At 37.5% G+C, this 15,702-nt stretch overlaps 2 protein-coding genes across 11 annotated transcripts in view; one reads left to right on the forward strand and one right to left on the reverse strand.

Annotated features, from left to right (window-relative positions):
* Positions 1-15,702, forward strand: part of LOC306640783 (uncharacterized protein) — a 34,775-nt gene that overhangs the window by 9,226 nt on the left and 9,847 nt on the right. For 4 of the 10 annotated variants that reach the window (XR_013757894.1, XR_013757895.1, XR_013757900.1 and 1 more), the window contains 2 exons: positions 9,239-9,352; positions 10,903-11,099. The exons of 2 other annotated variants lie outside the window; for them this stretch is intronic. Coding sequence is in view for 2 of the 8 variants with exons in the window: in XM_079105357.1 (XP_078961483.1) it covers positions 9,239-9,352; positions 10,903-10,980 (192 nt within the window). In the remaining 6 variants the exon portion in view is untranslated. Of the gene's footprint in view, positions 1-9,238; positions 9,353-10,902; positions 12,146-15,702 lie in introns of those variants that run through there. 4 more of the 10 variants (XR_013757896.1, XM_079105358.1, XM_079105357.1 and 1 more) reach the window with 3 other exon arrangements.
* The window catches only part of EIF3E (eukaryotic translation initiation factor 3 subunit E), a 542,077-nt gene continuing 533,240 nt past the window's right edge, over positions 6,866-15,702 (reverse strand). The window contains exon 14 of the mRNA XM_079105310.1: positions 6,866-6,878. The gene's annotated coding sequence lies outside the window, so the exon portion shown is untranslated. The remainder of the gene's footprint in view (positions 6,879-15,702) is intronic.

Raw genomic sequence — 15,702 nt, forward strand, 5'->3', positions numbered from 1 at the left:
GTAGTTGCAGTTCCTCAAGATTAAGGGCATCACGTGCAGAGTGTTAGAGGGTTGTTTCCATTCTGTAGTGCAATCAGGTGTGTAAACAATGCTTTTGAGACGGATTGTTGCATGTCTGAGAGACAACACATGAGGAACTTTCCTATGTCCCACCCAGGAAGTCATGGCAGGGACTGGTAGCAGCTTTATTTACAATGTTGTGCACTCACAGAAGTGCCCACTGAAGGTCTGAAACTGAAACTAATGATTGACCAGGCATTTCAATAGCGCTTCTCTTAATTCTGGCAATGGAAAGAAGAGAGAAGTTATTTAGTGTCTGAAGAGTAAATCTTTGCTCCTTTTTAGTCTTGCATCTGGAAGACTGTTGTGGAAATAGTAAACAAATTTCTCCTCCAGAGCTGCATTCCCCTTGAAGAATTTACATTCCTTCCTCACATCCTTCAAAAAGCCATAAAAACACATCAGTTCAAAAGAGGGGAAGGGGAGTTAATATTTAAAGGAGCAGTTAGGAATCAATTACCCTCCGTTTCATAACAGCTAACATTTATTGAGTACCTATGTTATATCCAGGACTCTGTTAATCACTGTTTTCGCATTATCTCATCTTGTTGTAATTTATCTCTCATTGGTTACAATCATCACAACCACCCAATTTGTAGGAACTTTAATTACCATCACTTTACAAAGAAAAAAACAAATTTAGAGAAGTTTCAGGCAGTACTAAAAACCAGGATTTTCTGATGCTGGACCTGAAGCTTTAAACAATTTAGAAAAACCTACAGTCTTTTAAAGCATCTGCTCATGCGGATTCCCAGTTAATTATCTTCCTGATTTTAGTGTACATTCCCTCACTTGTTCATCCAATATGAAGCACAGAACTCGACAGCCAACTGGACAAAAGGAAAGCTGAAGGAGTTCAAAATGAAAGTTACTCCAAAAAGTTAATAGAGTATATTTACAGTATGTCAACCAATTTGCATACATTATTGAATTTAACTCTTAAAAACACAATCTTACCTATTCACAAATGAAGAAACTAAAGCATTAGAAAAAAAAGGAACTTGCTAAGGTTATATAGAAGTGTTTTTTGTTTTTTGTTTTTTGTTTTTTTTGTTACCAGGGGCATTTAACCACTGAGCCACATCTCCAGTCCTCCCCCCTCCCCTTTTTTTAAAAATAAATATATAAATATATGTATTTTTTAAATTTAGAGACAGGGTCTTCCTGAGTTGCTTAGGGCCTCCCTAAGTTGCTGAGGATGGCTTTGAACTCATGATCCTCCTGCTTCAGCCTCTAGAGCAGCTGGGATTGCAGCTGTGCCAGAAGTGGCATTTTTTTTTTTTAAACCAGGCCATATGACTCAAGGGCCCAATCATATTAATTAATATGCTAAGGAAAATTCTCTCAAATGCATGAAAACAAACCATCTTCAAATTATTTATATGAAGGTCCATAGCCAGTTCTACCCTCACCTTCATGAAGTGCAAAGGACAAAGTTAATTCATTGTTCTCAAACTTTGACCCTGGGTGGACAGCCTCAACCCCACCTGGAAACTTGTTCATAATGTACAATCCTTGACTTTACCCAGAATTACTGACTCAGAAACCTGAGTATGGGGACCAGTTTCTTTTAACAAGCCTTGCAGGTAATTCTGATGTGTGCTCAAGATAGAGAAACACTATTTTAATTCTTTACTTCCTAAACCTAGCAACCTCATGATTACTTAAGAATTTCACCTAAATCAAGATGTGTGGGCTTGCTTCTGGATGTTCTGATTCACTTGGTGTAGGGTGTAGCCTCCACACTGGTTCCTTAAAGGGCACCAGCTTCTAATGTGTAGGCATGGTTGAGAATCAACGGCTTTAACTCCAAGTACTGAGAAGAAAACCTGTGAAAACATCTAAGTTGGTTGAATACAGAGAAATAAAGAATGAAGTTACATGGATAAGCCTGACATAATTCTGGGGGATTCTTTGATTCTAGGAGCATAAAACAATGACCTTAGTGCCTTGAAAGTGTTGTATATTTAATTTCTGGAGCATTTAGGAACACAAGAATTACTACAAATTAAATAAACTGGACTCAAGAGATTAAACACCTCATAGGTCATGTTGTGTTGTTGTTGAAGTTATTTACCTCTTAGATTTATATTCTTAAAGCCTTTAAAGAGTAAATTATTTGTGTCTCAGTCAGTCACTCGTGAACATAGTGATGACTCATCTAGAAGTTACCATTGCTGTCATGATGACGTTTTTCTCTGATCTCATGAACCATTTCTTTTTTTCCCTAAATAAGCCATCAGTCTTCATGTTCTTCCCACTAACTGCTCCAGTGTCTGATTTCACACCTGGGATGAAGAAAGTGTTTGGGAAAACAGCATTAACAATCGCTTTTCCCAAATAATCTGCAGAAAGGCTTGGCATTACTAACTGTGCTCTCTTAATTATATAATATAGGTGGAGCCTACATTTTCCATGAGAAAAAAATGAGGTTTTTGAATGAGCATTTTCTTGTATCAAAATGGCACCACACATTCAAAGCAGGACTATTCACAACAGCCAAAAAGCAGAAACAACCCAAATGTCCATCAACGGATGAACAGATAAGGAAAAGGTGGTATAGACATGTAAAGGAGTATGACTTAACCACAAAAAGAAATAAAGTTCCAACACATGTGACCACATGAATGAACCTAGAAAACATTATGCTGAGAGAAAGAGACCAGAGACCAAAGGTCGTATATTTTAAGACTTCATTTATATGAAATACCCTAAAAAGGAAAATCTATAGAGATAGAAAATAGTGATTACCAAGGGTTATGAGTTGGGGTGACTGGTGAGTGACTGCTTAATGACTACGTTCTTTTGATGTGTTGAAGATGTTTTAGAATTAGATAGAGGTTGTGATTATATAGCATTATAAATGCTCCAAATGACAATGAGTTTTATGATTTAAAATGGTTTATTTTATGTTTTGCTTCACTTCTATAAGATACTTTTTAAAATAATTGGCAACATATTCCCAAATAGCACATTTGGCACCTGCCATTTCTTGAGTTATTATGGGATGAACTGAAATAAAATACACATTTTTTTAAATATTTATTTTGAAATAATAGGCTAAGAAGAAGCTACAAAGATAGTACAGGGAGAGTCCATGTACTCTTCACCCATTTTTCCCTACATGTTACAGAAATAACATCATTGGAACAATGTGTGTGAATTGTTTCATATAGTTTTATCACAGGGAGATCCACATAGCTACTATCACAATCTTGCAATTCTGCCACTCCCTTTCTGAGGAACCTCTCTCACACTAGTTCTTTGAGTATTAGTTTACTCATAGTAAATATGCACCCTAATTCTTCTTATTCATAGGTTGTAATATGAATAAGATGTGATATAATGTGGGAAAGAGCTATGAAAGTAATAAACTTATCACTATCACATGTTTCCCTACACATTTAGTATTCAGTAAATTCATTTCCTAATGTATAGTGAGTAAGGTCCTCCAGGAAATAAAAGCAATTTTACAAACTCCATGATTAATTCTTGGGGATGCTCAATCAAAATGTATTTTATCCGTTGATTTGAAAATTCTACTTCAGGTCAAAGGTTGGTTCCTTGTGTTTTTATTCCTATTTATTCATCCCTTCATTCAACAAATATCTATTGAGCTACACTGTATGAGAATCATTGCTCCAGATATAGGAGATTGAGCAAGCAACCCAGACTTCCTTGACAACACACAGTTTACCCTCATCACATTGCATATAGTCTATAGTGATTAGTGATTTTAAAAATTAAAGAGGAAAGCAATAAAAAGAATATTGTTGGAGTGGTAGTGTGAATTTTCAGGAATGCTTTCACTACAAAGGTAATTATTTGAACGAGTATTTAAGGAGGCAAGACTACTAGGCAGAACAATACCTCCACTTTTTCTCCTAAAAATAGTCCACATTCCTCAAATCTGTGAAAATATTGCCTTAAATGGCAAAAGAGTTTTGTGGATATGATTAAGGATACCAACATTAACATGGGTCAAGTACATAGATGAGAACCATCCAATCACATGGGTCATAAAATCAATACACCTTTCTTAGTTAGGGTCATAGAGAGAAAATGTGGATGGAGGGTCAGACAGATGTAATTTTTCATTTTGAAGGTAGATGAAGGATCCCACAAACCAATACATATTGGTGGCCTTCAAAAGTTGGAAAAGCAAGGATGTTGGGGGCTGTGCCATGTTGATGGCGCCTGATCACATGGGCAGCGAAGAGGTTAATTGACATAGGCACACTCAGGTGATTTATCGTCCACGCACACAATGTATGCGCATGTGTTCTCAAGCACTCCTAATTGTGCCTGCTCGGACATCTAGCGTCTTGCTAATCTTTGTGTAAGAGGCGTGGCCCTGCTCTCTGCCTCCTGGAGGTGATATAAGCGTAGGCGGAGCGAGACAGCGCAACACACACAACAGCAACTAGCAGAAAGAAGCGGCGCAGCAGCTAGTAGGGAAACACAGCAGCTAGCAAAAGAAGTGGCAAGAAGAAAGAAAAGACAGCAGAACGGCAGCTAGGAAGAAGAAGCGGATAGCCGACAGAGGCAGCGAGTAGGGGCAGCGGCGGAAGGCAGATCGCTGAGTGGAGAACTGAGACGCATCACTAAAGCACCTTAGGTAGACGCACCCTTAGTTCACAGGATGCAGGACACACCAGTAAGTAGCAGCAGACCTTAAGTGAGGCGTAGCAAGTCTCTCTTCCTCTAAGCTCTAAGCAAAGCCTGTCCTTCTCTCAAAGTCTCTCTTAAGCAAAGTCTCTCTCTCTCGCCTCTCAAAGCAAGTAAGCCTCATTTCCTCTATCCTCTATAAACAAACAAACAAGAAAGTCGCGTACTAAAGAGAAAGATAGAAGTAGCTCAGTTTCCAGTCCACCACCCATAAGACCTGTGCAAATTGTTGCTGCAAGCGGTGACAAATATCCACAGATTTTGTACCACAAAGAGCTAGCGACAAATGGATTCTTCCCTACAGTCTCCAGAAAAGAAAACAGACCTACCAACACCTTGATTTTAGTCTGAGGAGAACTGTGATGTACTTCAGAAGTACAAAACTGTAAGACAATAAATTTCTGTTTTCTTAACCACTAAGGTCATGGTAATTTGTTATAGCATCAGTTAAAGACTAATACAATGAGGAAGTATCTTCCTTGTTCAAAGAGCAGCGTGGAGGTCATTACATTTGGAGGAAAGCGGGAACAGAAGATAAGGTCAGATTGGGAATATATAGGTAAAAGGTGGTGGAGGGCCTGGCCAGCCAGTATAACAACATTGGTTTTTACTCAGATAGTATGCCATGGTGGAGTTTTGAGCAGAAGAATGGCATTATCTGTCTCATATCTTAAAGGGATACCTCTATCTGCTCCGTAAATGAAACAAGACTACAGTCTAAGAAGTGAGTGAGGAGGATATTTCAATGACCTGGATAAAAGTCTTGGTGACTATAACAAGGGTAATGGCTATAGAGACAAGAGTTATCAGGTAAACATTTTGAAGGCAGAGTTAAGCAGATTTTTAGGTAGCTTGTATGTCCAGTGTGAGAGTTCTCCAAGTTTTGACCTAAGTAAATGGAGATTTGAGTTCTGTTAACTGAATCAGAGAAGATTGTAAGAGGAACAGATAAGGGAAAGGGAGATATCAGAATCTTGGTTTCAGACATGTTAATTTTGAGAGTTGTATTGAAGAGCTAACTAATAAGCATTAAATGTATGACTTTAGAGTTCAGGGGAATATTCCATAGTGAAGACATAAATCTGAGGATTGTTAGGGAGTAGATAGCTGGTAGAAGCCATGAACCTGGCAGTGATTATCAAGGAAGTTATCTCACTGGAGCCATGGGTAAGCCCTTGGAGGAGATATTGGAATCTGCCCTCTCCTTTTGTGCTCTTGAGTTCATTCTCCCTCTCTCTCTCTCTCTCTCTCTCTCTCTCTCTCTCTCTCTCTCTCTCTCTCTCTCTCTCTCTCTCTCTCTCTCTCTCCTCCACTCTGTTTTCCCAGCTGCCATGAGGTGAGCAGCCTCTACCACAGGCTCCCTGCCATGATTTGCTGCCCCACCACAGGCCCCCAAACAAAAAGCTAACCAACCATAGAATAAACCTCTGATCCTATGAGTCAAATAAATCTTTCCTCATTGTGAGTTGTGTACCTCAGGTGTTTAGTCACAGCTATGAAACACTGACTAACATACCTGGAAAATAAGCAAAGTATGTGTTTCAAGGATGGTGATCAACTACAACAAACGCAGCTTTTAAATCAAGGAATATGAGGGTTGAAAACTGACCAATGTTTTTGAAAACATGCCCGTGGTTTATGTTTGATATAAGAGTTTCAGAATAATGGAGATGTGGAGAGCTGATCCTGATTAGATTGGTTTAGGGAAGATGGAAGGCAAGGAATTGGCATCAGCAAACAGTGATCCTATGCAGGAGATTTTCTATAAACAGCAACATTGATCACAGAGAAAGAGACATCCATAAAAAAGCACTTGAAATGGTTTCACACTGCATTTTCAGTTACTATTATGGGAAAATAAGGACAGAAGATTTAAACCTCAAGTCATGGTGTGAAACATGGCTAACCTGGACACATTGATCTCATGGAGATTGGCTTTGAGGATTTTTGTTTGTTTGTTTGTTTAACGCCCTGTTATGACAGTAGAGCTAAATCATATCCTTGAACTTTCCAATAAACTATCCTACACTCCCTTGCATAAATAAGAAAATTTTATTCTAGGAAGTATTGGTGCCAGAAAATAAGTGTTACTGAAGACATACAAATGTAATATGTCTATTACTTGGCTTGATAAACATTTTTAAAATGAACTATTTTTTTTTTCTTTTACGGTAAAAGCTTGTGGTTTCCTATTAGGGGGGCAGTGATTAGCAGCAGAAGGCTTATGCTTGGAGTGGCATATATATTTTTGGTTTCATTCCCTCCTCCCCCTAATTATTAGGGGGTTTTCACCCTCTTTAGTTGTAGAAAAGACCACCTAAATAGTATGAAATGACTTGGCAACATATTTAGAAGTAAAGAAAGCATTATTGTTTAGGGACATCTAGGAATGATATCTGGAAAATTACTTGTTTTCTGGGCTTATAAATGGCTTTTCTTAATGTTATTTCCTTTATGTATGAGATAATCACATCTCTTTCCCAATTCTTTTATTCAAATGTGATATTAAAAGCTACTGATGAATAAGGCAAATGTCATTTTACCTGGAGAAGAATGGTAAAGAAGACATACAACTAAACTTGGTATTTTAAGAAACCTGATTTCAAACAAATATTCCCAAATACTTAGAGATATTCAGTATGTGAATAAAATGATACCTCAAATCAATGGAAAAAAGATTTTTAAAAATAAATTATATTAGGACTACTGAGTTGTCCTGGGAAAAGATAAAGTTGACTTCATTCTTTTTACTGTTTAACAAGAAAAACTCCATATCAGGTTAAGTTTTACATCTAGAAGCAAATACATCTCATGGTAATCAAAAATTCTTAAATGGATTATAGATGTTAAGTTAGAAAGTCCTAAGATGTAAAAAGTCTGAATATCAAACCAAAAAACAGTTATAAATAAAATCAAAAGAAATTACAGAGAAAAAAAAAAAACTGTAATTCATAGCATGTAAGAAAAGTACAAATTAAAACTATGCCAAACAATCAATGTAAACAATCATATTGGCAAAAGTCCAAGTTACACAATATCAATTTGTTGGTGAATTTAAGGAGAAACTTATAGTTTTACATGTAACAGGTGAAAATGAAAATAATATAAATTCTATGAAGAGAAATGAAAATATTTATTTAATTGTGAACACATTTTCCTTTTACCCAGGATTTTGCTTTGAAGAATTATCCCATAAAAGCATGCACATGAAACAATGTATGTTCAAAGCTATTTACTAAAACCATGTTTATAATAGCAGAACAACTCAAGTGTCAACAAATGCTAAGTTGTAATGCATAACATACACAGAAGAGTACTACCCTGCTGTAAAAAGAAAGGAAGCTTCTAACTGTGGATGTGGAAAGATCTCCAGGGTATATTTCTACTTTAGTTGAAAAAAAATACAAAACCATAAATTAGGATATACAGAATAATATCTCTTGTTTTCAAAATGAGGGTAACTAGGGTGAACAGGGACAGGCATTGGAAAGGGACTTGATCATATGAATGTATAAACTGTTGAAATAAAAAACTGAATTAAAATAGAAAAAAGAAATGTCATCAAATCCTGCTTTTCTTAGAGACCAGGTAAACTTTAACAGTAACGGAGGCATCCTAAGCTTGATTTCTTAATCTATAAAAGGGCAAATACAAACCTTGCTTTTCTCAGGTTTCTTTAGCAAACAATATATTATATGTGAAAATGGTTTTGAACCATGAAATAACAGAAAAGGAAGATATATTCCCTTATATTTTTCTTAAAATGCCAAATGTATATACAAAGCAGGCAACAATCTAATTGAAGAAGTCTATGGACACAGAACCAGTATAAGTTCAGTCATTCTTCTCATTTTTTTGTTAATTCATTTATTCTTCTTCAATTCTCTGTGCCCACAAAGCACTTCTCCAGGCCTGGAAATAGAATGGAAAAGAGAGTAGATGAAAGAGTTGAATCACTGGGACAACAGCCCCTCTAAATCAGTCCCTCTAGTGCATGGATCTTCTCTCTTTCTTCTCCTGGTTGTCTGGTGGCTAAGGGGATGCTTCTGGCCTCTTGCCCTAGTGCCCTCACACACTGCAGCAGCACATTCTTAATTCTGTCCACAAATTTTGTCATCTCTGTTGTTGCCTAGTCCACCAAATCTGCCACTTTGGGAGCCCCATCTCTGAGGAAGCATGGGTGCCAAGGCCAGGAACAGCCATGAAGAAGACTTCTTAGATTCGCTTTGCACACACCTCCACTTATATAGCCCAGAGTTCCTCTTCTGCTTCCATCTGTGGAAGCTAGCAATGGTAAGTCCAGGTACTCCTGTGACTATATAGTACTATAGCCTGAATAGTATGGCTTTCTTCAAGCTTCCTGCAGTTTCTCCCTTCAGGTAGCAATTTCTGTCCTTTCTCTACCCTTATTTTTAGTGAGCCGTGAAAATCCTTGGCAGAGCACTCAATCTCTCTACTGACCCCACTTCTTCCTCCTCTAACCACTAATGAAGGTCTGATTTTCCTTCAGATGGACCCGTGGCTTCCCATTCTCATCCCTGAAGTGTCACCAGCACATGGAGTTTTCTCTACAGATGTCCCTCTCAGTTTTAGTCAAACCTTTGGAAAGAATGACTTTGGGCAGGTAAATAAATACTATGGGTCCTTGCTGAGACCACTACTAAGCAAAATTACAATTCCAGAACATCCCAGCCTGGGGTGTCAAGTGCCAGATTTTCCAAAAGACAATAACCCCAAATTTACCAAAATTTCCTCTAAAACTATTCTTCAAAGTGAATTTACCCTGTGTTTATCCTGTAAGCAAAGTGACAATGTCCCTCAAATCCTAGCACATATGGTACTGCATCACCTGCTTAGTTATGACATCAATAAAAGGGAGCAAGAACATTAATTTTTTAAAAAATCAAACCCAGAATTAAGGTTTTTATATCAAAATTATTTGAGTCAATCTCCAGAGGCAAATATCATTAAATGCTTAAAAGAAACATTTCTAAGCATCAGAATTTTTTTAAAAAGTACATCATTATGGTAAATCCTATATTAAAAAGAAGTATATAATTCTGGTCAATCTCCAACAGGAAATACATTTTAAAAACTTAAGATAAACAGAATTTATGAAATAAGTGCACTGCTCGGGTGAATCCTATATTAAAAGGAAGAAAAGCATAGACCTACATCTTACTTGACTGTCACAGGCTATGGAAAGAGAAATCATTCATCTCTAATACCAAGGGAATGCGTATCAATGTAAGGATTCCATGTTCAGCAATACTTCAGAATTCATGAATGGACAACCGTGAGCTGAATTACGTTTTTCTCACCTTGAGCTCAATTTAGAAGAAATCTGTTTCTCATGTATATTCAAATTCCCCACAAAGAACTGAAGCCATAGAATTACTGTGGTTTCACAACAAGCTCCCAGGGACTTCCATAGAATGTTTCTAGATTCCACTGGAAATTGTTTGCTTCACACTTCCTTTTGCTTCTGTCTTCCATAGTCTAAAAGAGATCGCTTTTCTTTCTGATCTCTAGCCATGGCCAAAGTGCTAACCTATCTGTCCTTGCATTGCTTCCTGGATGCCATGTCCCATAACCTTGTGCTCGACCTCTGCATGACAGCTGCTCCCATGGTTTTGGCTGAGGCTGCTGTATTTACCTACCAAAAGAAGCAGCCTTTTGGCTCCCCTCACTTACTGTATGCCCACTGCTCCTGGCTGCAGGCCTCCTGACAGGTTGCTCTGTCAAGTTTATTAGGTAAAAGGTCCTGAAGGAGCCTCCTTTGACATAGATGGACTGCTTAATGCTACTGACATCTCCTCAGCAAGCGAGCAAATATTACTGCCCTGACCTCTAAACCTCATGCTCATGACCCTTAAATGAGGTCTTTTCCCATAAACAGCCATGGTGCAGTGAGGATAATTAAATCCATGCCATTATAGGTAAATTAGGAGCCCAAAATACAGATTAAGACCTCATGATTTTTGCACAATTGATCTAGGATTTGGATAGTTTTTAAACAAAAAGAAAAACTCTAAAATAAAGAAAAATTTCTACTTATTGGCATCATTTTGGAAGCTAATAAATCCCCCATATGATCAAGTATAAAATGTAAACTTCTTAAGAGGTCTTAAAATTCTGGAGTTCTATGATTTCAATAACCCTTTCATTTTGTAGATAAGAAGACTGTGGCTCAAGGATTTGCCCCGGGTTACAATGACATTCAGCTGGAAGCTGCATGACTCACGTTTATAATATTTTCAGCATGCTTTTTGTAATTTGTATCCTGAAAGACAGGATCAAAATTAGGATTTCAATATCCAGCTGCCAAAAGCAAATTTGATTTTTTATTGACTCTTCACCACTAAAATTTGGTTGGTAGAAAAATTTCTCCCTTCCCTTTCTTCCCATTCTTTCCTGCTTTTCTTAAGTACCTTCCAACCCCAAGATAGAGTTGTATGACATCTGGAAAGGAGTGGAAGGGGTTAAGGATAAATTCTTAAATAGTAAACCAAACAGACCATGGCTATTAATAATCATAGCCATGAAAGCCAGGCTACTTGCTCAGGGTCCAAGAGGAATCAGACCAATCAAAAGAAATTAGGTAGAAGATACAGTTGGTGTTAGGTGAAAGCAAAAAGACCCCATGATCTGCTATTCTGTTCACATCCCTTTATATTTGTGTACACGTGTGAGTGTGGGGAATGGTCTATGGTGAGGATGGTGGCCCTGTATTTTCTGCTAGCCTTATAGGAAAATTACACAATTTAAATCCCCAGTCTTGGCATAAAACATAAAAATCTGTGCATGCTGACCTCATGGATTTTGGCTCTATTTTCAGACATCAGTGTTATACTTGGAATTTCTCACCTGAATGATTTGATACCTATTAAAGGACATAACAAAATTCATGGGCTCTGCCTGTAGTCACAGAGACCTGGGTTCAAACCCTGCCCTGACCCTTAGCTGCTATGAACTATGAAGAAGATTCTTAATGGCTCTCAAAACTTGAGTTTCTTCCTTTGTGACAGGGAAGTAACTGTGTTTTCCTCTTAGGAATTATGGTAAGGTTGAAATAAGATAGCACCATCAGTATGCCTGGTATTCACAGAGAGTCAATTAGCACAGTTTTCATTTATTTTTGTAAATTAAGACTGCATTAATAAATAGGAGGGGAAATGCAAACACTACAGAGAAAATCAGATTGTTAGTTTTGTTTCCTTGCAGTCTAGCAATGTTTAAAAATCCTTTCCAAGAATACTATAAATTCTCCCAACTCCAAGCACAGTGGAATTCCTCCTAATGCCATTTGAAAGTTCACCGGGTTTGAGAAAACGCTATCCGTGGACGCCATGTTTGATCCAAGAGCCTTGCAAAACACTTTTTGGCCTGGTTCATTTTTATCCCCATGAGATTTAGATTTTTTTCCTAGTCTCTCTTCCCTTTTCTCCCACTTGTTTTTTTTTTTTTTTTTTTTCTTTCTGGCACTGCCCAGATAACGCCCTGGGCAAAAAACCCAGTTTCCCTTTTTAATGGCAGCGTTGCCCTCCAGCAATTGGAGAGTGAGAACAGGGGCAGCATGAGGCCTAGGTGGAGAGATCCTAGTCCACATCCACTCTTCCACCTCTCTTCCCCAAGGAGGGCCCGTGGGTATCTTTTGTCTTGACCCTCCTTTCCTTTCTGGTTGTATGTGTTCATCTGTTCCGGGAGAGGGTGAAAGGTCACTGGGTGGAGCCTCACTAATTGCTCTAAGAAATCTCCCAGTAATGCAAGGACATTGGGGAAAACCAGGAAAGAAAAAAATAGACACGCGAAAGAGAAACTACTGCCAAAAATTGTTATTGAATCCCTTTTGGATTTATTTAGAGCATCTTAACATTGCCTATAAATATGAAACCAAACAAATCTCTAAGCTGGCCTGTTTAGACCAACTCGACATTTCAATGGAAACTAAATCTATGCCTCTGGAATGCCAAAATATCTGGATAAAAAGTGAAAAATTGTGTCAATAAACAAGTAACTGTTAAGCCTATTACCCAAGTCCAGCCCTATGCCCTGACACTAATGAGAGGATAAGAAAAGTACAGCAGGGACTTTCTATTCAGTATGGCAGGAGAGATTAAAAATATCCCAGCAAAAGTACCAGCCCACCACCACATATAAGCTGATCAGCTCTCCTAGTATTTTTTATAACTCCGATCAATTATCTGTATTTCTTTTTATCCTTCCATACATTCATCTACCCATCCACCTTTCCTTCCATCTGTATGTACCTCTTTATCTCTACCACGATGTCTATCTATATTTATTCATGAGGAAGAAATAATTTATTTTCTTAGTCATTTTACCCCTCTACATGTAAGATCCATGACAAAGAAGGCTTGGTTTTATTTGCTGTTACATTCCTGGTCCACAATTCAGTCTGACTCATAGTTGACATTCAAAAAATTCATTTCAATGAAATAATGATATAGAACCACAATAAATGATCAAGAAAAGTCAGGAAAAACTTCATGGAGTGAAGATATCTTCAACCAAAACAGGAAGTACAGACAAAATTTAAATGGATAAGAGGAAGAAAGCATTTCAGGTATGGACATAGGATGCCCCAAGAGACCAGAGCTCGAAGAGCATAACACAAGATATGTGAGAAAAATATTCCCACCCTCTTTAAAAGAATGTGTAGGACACTAGTGTCTGATTTCTTCAATTTATGATTTTTAAAAATAATTATTTCCTCAATTTACAGATGTTTATATCATTCAAACATGACCTTCTAGTAATTCTCTTTTTTTTATAATCCTGCAATCCAGGGCCTTCTATCCAGGAATAGATCTTCATTGTTTGTGAGGATAATTGAAACTCAGTCTTTACTTTTCCTCTGTTTTCCAATTTAGTCTCTGATCCCTTTTGTGATCTCATGTTTAGTTGGTTAAAAACAGATGAATGAACCTTATCTTCTGCCTGTTCTGCTGCTCATAAGTCTATCCACACACACAAATCACAAACCTATTCTTTGATGAAGACCAGAGATTCTAGACACAGGTCTTGGCCCAGCAGAAGCCATGTCAAGAGATTTAATTCCCAAGGGAGCGGATCATTGCTGAGAAAATCCATGCAGTTATTAAAAAACTAAAATTAGAATTCAAGAATCAGAGTCATTTCTTATTTAAGCAAGGGATCTCACAAATAAAGTACTCATATTATTTCCATTTTGAAACATGCTGACTGCTATTAGTTATACATGTGTAATGTGTCTAGCTATGTGCACCCATCACTATAATAAGCAGTAAGGTCTAGGTTTAGTTTGAGCTATGTTAAAAGTCCATAACAGCAATGGGTAACATGGGTAACAGTCAACTATTGATAGAAATCAAGAGGATCAGTTAATCCTGAACTTGGACCATTTAAGCACATTACAGAACACACACCTTCCCGGCTATCTTGCAACTCAAGTAGTTTGGTATTAATTTTCTGTTGAGGTTATCATTCTTACATAAACAAGTATTAATTTGGCAGTATAAATTATCATACTAGCTAAAATATGTTGGCATTCCATAGTCCTTTATTTTTCTTTCATACGTTTCTTTTTCCTGCCATCTCTTAATACAAAGGTTCATCTTTGCCCTAAATTCTTCTTACAGTGTACAATTTTCCTGGTAGCTCTAGATCTATTTGGCTATAATAATTTGCCAATGAACAGTTAGACAAAAAGCAATTGTGTAAATGGATAATTCTCTGAAAGCAATTCCCTGAAAGGGATGGCTTTGGGAAACGGCCTTTTTGGTAAAACCGTCCATATTCTTCCCTAGATGAGTGCCTTTATTCACTCAGAGTGATTGAATTGTATACTTGTGTCCTTACATATGTGTCACTAAAATATTCAATTTTCACGTTCCATAGTTTAAAATTAATATCTAAAAATGGATACCTAAAATTAATATCCAAAACTCACAGTTCTTTGTTCCAAATATCCTCCAGTGTTTTAAGTCTTAAGAAAAAGAAAAACCACTTGCCATCACTTTCTCAAGTGTGAAACCTGAGTCAGATTCATTTATCTTCTTACCCTCCATATCCAATCAATCATCTAGTCCTGCTAATTTTAGTCTTCTAATTAACTAAGAGAATGAAATCCATCAGATTTTTCCCTCCTGTGGTTCCTAAGTGCTTCTCAGTCAATTGCCTTCTCTTCATTACTGCCATTTATTAATGAAGGCCAGTTCCACCCCATCTCTCTCTAGGCTACTGCAGAACTTTTGCAATGAGATCAGACTTAATCTATCTACTTCCATTTAATTTCACGCCGCCCCCCCCTTCCCCCCACCACACACACACATTCTTCCTCTACTCTGCTACTGAAATGACATACTCTTATTCTGAGGTTTTCTCTTGGCTGTTCCGGGGTTCCTGAAAGTGTTGCATGAAACACGTATCTGTAAGATGGACTACGTTTTATATACACTTAGAAATTATGTAAAATCACAAAGGCCACTCACATGATAAAGGTCCTGAGAAGAAATCTGCTAGGCTACCTGAGTGAGAGAACTGGCCAGTGGCTCCTAATAGAACCATAGCCCTGTATTCAGGACAAAACACATGCTCACACACACGCACACACACACACACACACACACACACACACACACAGGACTATTGGGGGTGAATTTTGCTCTATGGGCAACGTTTCCTCAATACTTGCTGGTGGGCAGAGGGTGGAGCTCAGCATACAAACTCTCCTAACATGTTTGGCCAGTATGGGTCAAAGCTGAGAAGGAACAAATTATGCAACAATTGTGTCCCACAAACCTCCCTAGCTAGTGGATTTGAAGTCTCCAAAAAAAGTGACTCCATTTTAAATAACTCCAAAAGGAGAAATTGTAATCTTCTTGTTTTTGCATTCACTTTTTAAAAGTTGTTGTGCCTTTTGACATTTGTTTTTTTAAATCTATTTTATCTTCTTTCAATTAATTGGGTTTT

The sequence above is a fragment of the Sciurus vulgaris genome, assembly GCF_902686455.1.
Source record: "Sciurus vulgaris genome assembly, chromosome: 1".
NCBI classification, from domain to species: Eukaryota; Metazoa; Chordata; class Mammalia; order Rodentia; family Sciuridae; genus Sciurus; species Sciurus vulgaris.